The 4417-nt window shown below is 60.0% G+C and overlaps 1 protein-coding gene across 2 annotated transcripts in view; it reads right to left on the bottom strand.

Moving 5' to 3' along the window:
* Positions 1-1387: 1387 nt before the first annotated feature.
* Positions 1388-4417, bottom strand: part of LOC105991584 (chromosome unknown open reading frame, human C8orf74) — a 17084-nt gene continuing 14054 nt past the window's right edge. Inside the window, exons 3-4 of one of the 2 annotated variants that reach the window (XM_013024238.1) lie at positions 3485-3894; positions 1388-1624 (exon numbers count right to left, since the gene is read on the bottom strand). In XM_013024238.1, coding sequence (XP_012879692.1) covers positions 1388-1624; positions 3485-3894 — 647 coding nt within the window. Of the gene's footprint in view, positions 1668-3484; positions 3895-4417 lie in introns of both variants that reach the window. The other variant, XM_013024239.1, reaches the window with a different exon arrangement.

Below are 4417 nucleotides of genomic sequence, written 5' to 3'. Positions count from 1 at the left end.
TGGAACAGAGGAGGAAGTGAGTGCGTACGTGCGTCATCATGCTTTTGTTCACCCATTCATTTTTCTTCCACTCCACGTTTTTCTTTTCTTTTTTTGGGGGGGTCCAGGCCTGGGCGCTGTCCCTCAGCATTTCAGCTCAAGGCTAGCACTCTACCACTTGAGCCACAGTGCCACTTCCGGCTTTTTCCTTTGCTTATGTGGTGCTGAGGAATCGAACTTAGGGCCTCGGGCATGCAAGGCAAGCGCTCTACCACTGAGCCACCTTCCCAGCCCTCCACGTCTTTCTTTTCTGTGTGGCTGGAACTGGCTCTGCTGGGGGTGGGAATGGACCCTGGGGACGGAAGTCTCCCATGGCTGCTGCCCTGTGGGCTCCCCGCTGTAGGAAGCGGCTCTCACCCAGCCCTGCAACGTGGCCCTCTGGGGAGAGGGGACCTGGCTGGGGCTGAAGGGGATGAACTGGCCAGGCCGGGGCTCCATCCTTACCTGTGGGAACCGGGGTCTCCCATGGTGGGAGCCCTCCCTGTCCCTCACCGTTCTGGGGTCCCAAGGTAGGCACAAGACTTTGGATGGGGTGGGAGTGGGGAGGGAAGAGTGAACTTCTCCCAGCTTGGGAGGCAAGCCAGGCCAGAGGCTTATGGGCTCCGCAGGCCAGCTGTTCAGCCAGAAGGCCCACTGTCTCCGCCCAGGAAGGAGGCCAAGGGAGGCCAGACTCTCTCCCACGGCTTGGGAAGAGGGAGCATGCGTCCCAACTGCCCTGATTCGGGAGCCGCCGTCGCTTGTCAGCCACGTCGCCGTGGCTATGGAGCTGGGGCAGAGGCGCCCACAGAGGTGCAGGGTGTGGGAGGGTCCTGAGGACTAGGTCCTGGTCCTGATCCTTTGGCTCCCGCTTGGCCAGCTTGGCCATCGAAACCCCTGGTATCTAGGAACAGCAGACCCTGTCTGACCTCTGTCCTGGGATGGTCTGTAGGATCTGCTGACTGCATCCTGTGCTACCTCAACAAACCCCAGGGCTGGTTCTTCTCCTGGGAATGTCTTCTCCGCACCTCAGGCTCAGCCACTGAGTAACACCCGGTCCCCACCACAAGGGGGTCACACAAAACATGCCCTGGACTTGGCAGGCATAGGCTCTTGCATGGCTTGTGAAAATATCTCTGGGTTGGAGTTTCCAAGACAGAGACTGGGCATGCATGCACATCGCTTTGATCCTTTTAATAGATAGACTCATCTCATCTATGGGGTGCCAACCACACCATGCATGTGACTTTCTGGTAGTGGTCGCCAGCTGTATTCTATTTTCTTTTTCTGGCAGTGCTGGGGTTTGAATTTGGGGACTCAGGGCCTTACGCTTGCCCACTGCCACATGAGCCATGCCACCGGCTCAGGTCTTCTACTTCTTGACTTTGGCTTTCTTTCCTTTGTTGGCTTTGCTGGTCTTGGGGGACACCTCTCGGGGCACGGGGCCCGTGGTGTTGGGAAGGAGGGGTAGTGGAGCATTGAGGTTCAAGGTCTTCTTCTGTAGCCTCAGGTCCAGAATGTCAAAAGCCACCTGGATCTCGTACTGCAGCAGCTCCCGCAGGCACGCAATCTGGATGTGGATGGCTTCCCTGACCAGGTGCTCCAGCACCTGTGGGGACACGGGGCGGGCTGGTGAGTGGCTCTGGTCTTCGCTCACCTCGTCCCCCCTCCCCCTGGCTGGGTGTGTCCTTCTCCACCCTCTGCTGTGCGGATCCCACTGGAAGGCCTCAGCCCCCAGCCACCTTGACCCCTGGCTTCACACGTTCAGCCAGCGGGAGCTATCAGGCCTGTAATGCTAACTGCGCAGGAGGCTGAGATCTTGAAGCCAGTTGGAGTGGAAAATCAGAAAGACAAATCTCAAGTTAATCAGCAAAAAAAAGCTGGCACTCAGGCGGTGAGCGCCCACTGTGAGCAATAAAAGTGAAATGTAAGCATTGATTTCAAGCTTGAATAGAAATGTGCAGTGAGGGGGGGGAGAGAGATAGAGAGACACAGAGACAGAGAGAGACAGAGACAGAGACACAGAGAGAGGGGGCAGGTAGGATAGGTTGGGACTGGCCATGGTGGCGCTCTCTCTCTCTCTCTCTCTGGTACTATAGCTCTCATTTTGGGGTTCCTTCCCCCACCTTAGGTCCACCTTGAGCACATTACCTGTCCCTCATATGGTTCTGGCCCCAGTTGCATTCCCCTCTACTTCTGTGTTGTGGATCCCCTACCCATTCTTACATCTCCAAGCCCTGGTGACAGGCTTCACTGGAGGGAATGGGAAACAGAGGAAGAATGGAAACTCAGCCACTGGCTGCCACCCCCTCACACTCATGGTCCCACAGCATCAAGGGCCACGACTGTCCATGTAATTGTCCTCCCAGTCTCGCCTGAGCCCCCTGGCTGGAGGAAGGCCGGGTAAGGAGGATTTGTTTGGCCTCTGTGGGAAATCTTCATGTATGTAAGCCTTTCCATGTGCTGTTTATTTGTGGACTCAGCCTTAGAGATACCTACATCTAAATCTATATCTACACATATAGATATCTAGATAGAGATGAACAGCTACAGTTCTATGAGAGAGACAGAGTCACAACTGTATAGTCCTCAAACTTGTGCTTCTTTTAGCTTACTGGGATTACAGGTGTGTGCCACCACACCCAGCTCCTCAGACTTTGTTTTCACTTTGAAGGAATCTTTCCTCTTCAATTGACAATTCTGAAACCCCAAGCAGCCAGCCCCTTTGGATCGCAGACTGTGTGACTCCATCCCTAAGGCCTGAAACATCTTTGTGAATGCGTATACACACACACCTGTACACACACACCTGTACACACACACACACACGCACACGCACACGCACACGCGCACACACGGGATGTTCTCATGCCTGTGTAGAGCTGTCCTGTTTCTTGGGATCTCCCCACCCAGCTGCCCAGGGGCTCTTCCCAGGGTGGTCTCCACACCCCCTTCCCTCCACGGCCCCAGTCTCCACTGAGGGCAGCCTGAGGGGCGCTGGAGACACGCACAGCCCGGCCCCTTCCCGCATCTCTCAGTGGCATCTGTCCCCCATCCATGACACCGCAGGAGGATTCAGACTTTTGGGTCAGCCAGGCCTCGAAGCACCTCAGTTCTCCCACACAGAGGTTTGGTGGCCTTGGACATCTTAAGTACCCAGATGCCTAAGGCCCTTCAGGGAGCCCTGCAGGGCGGGTCTGCGTGGTCTGGGGTGGGGTGTGTGGCCGCAGTGTGGAGTGGGCGTGGCAATGGAGTGGAGTGGGCGGGGTGAGGGAGTGAGGGGCGGAGCGATGGAGTGGAGTGGGTGGGGTGAGGAAGGGGCGGGGCAAGGGAGTGGAGGAGGCGGGGCAAGGGGCAGAGTGAGGGAGTGGAGTGGGAGGGGCAAGGGGGTGAGGGGCGGGGTGAGGGAGGGAGGGGGCGCGTGGAGTGGGCGTGGCGAGGGAGCAGGGCGGGTGGGGCCGGGCCTCACCTCCCGCCGCAGGGTCCGGGGAGCCTGCTCCTGCTCATCCGGGCACTCGAAGGTCTTCTGCAGCATCTGCGTCTGCTCCAGGCTCAGGGCTTCCTTCAGCAGCAGCACGTCGGCGCGCTTGTGCACCTCCTCGGCGTCCAGCCGGGCCACCTGCTGCTCGTGCCTCCACTGGTCGCGCTCGGTGCCCTGGGTCAGCGGGAGCGGCTGCGGCGGCGCGCACATCTCCAGGCGGGCGACCGTCAGGTTGACCTCCTGGTCCTGGCCCAACACGTACTGGTAGAGCCGGAAGTGGCGGATGAAGGTGTTGTGGAAGTAGTCGCAGAGGGCCAGCAGGTGCGTGGCGTTGAACTGCGCCTGGTAGTCCCGCAGCTTGCCTCCCAGCACGGCCACCGCCTCAGAGATGGAGCGGCCTGCGGGCACAGGGAGGCGGCGCGGGGTGGGTGGAGGCCCGGGCCGTGCGGCCCGAGCCCCGGTGGCCGGGAACCCAGGCCTTCTTCAGCCCCGCCCCGCGTCTGCAGGGAGGACACCCGGCCACGCGGCTCTGGGGATCCTGGTGACTCGTGGTGCCATCGGGCAGACAGTGCTGGCCCCGGAGGAAGGGTCCCAGCTCCCCCCTCCCCTGCCCCCTCTCCTCCCGAAGGGTCCTGACCACTGCCCGTCCTGGGCACCGAGACGAGCAGGACGAGGAGCCCGGACAGAGGGTGACCCACGCGCACACTGTCCTCAGATCCGCCGTGAACTCTGCCACACCCCATGCCAGCACCCCAAGTCCCACTGTCACCAGATCCGCCATGGACTCTGCCACCCCCCCCGTGCCAGCACCCCAAGCCCACTGGCCACCCACGTGTACACTGTCCCCAGATCCACCGTGGACCCTGCCACCCCCCCATGCCAGCACCCCAAGTCCACACACACACTGTCCTCAGATCCGCC

Source organism: Dipodomys ordii, unplaced genomic scaffold (assembly GCF_000151885.1).
Source record: "Dipodomys ordii isolate 6190 unplaced genomic scaffold, Dord_2.0 Scaffold74, whole genome shotgun sequence".
Classification (NCBI taxonomy): Eukaryota; Metazoa; Chordata; class Mammalia; order Rodentia; family Heteromyidae; genus Dipodomys; species Dipodomys ordii.
The sequence above is the reverse complement of the archived record's forward strand: the minus strand, read 5'-3'. Positions and strand labels throughout refer to the sequence as shown.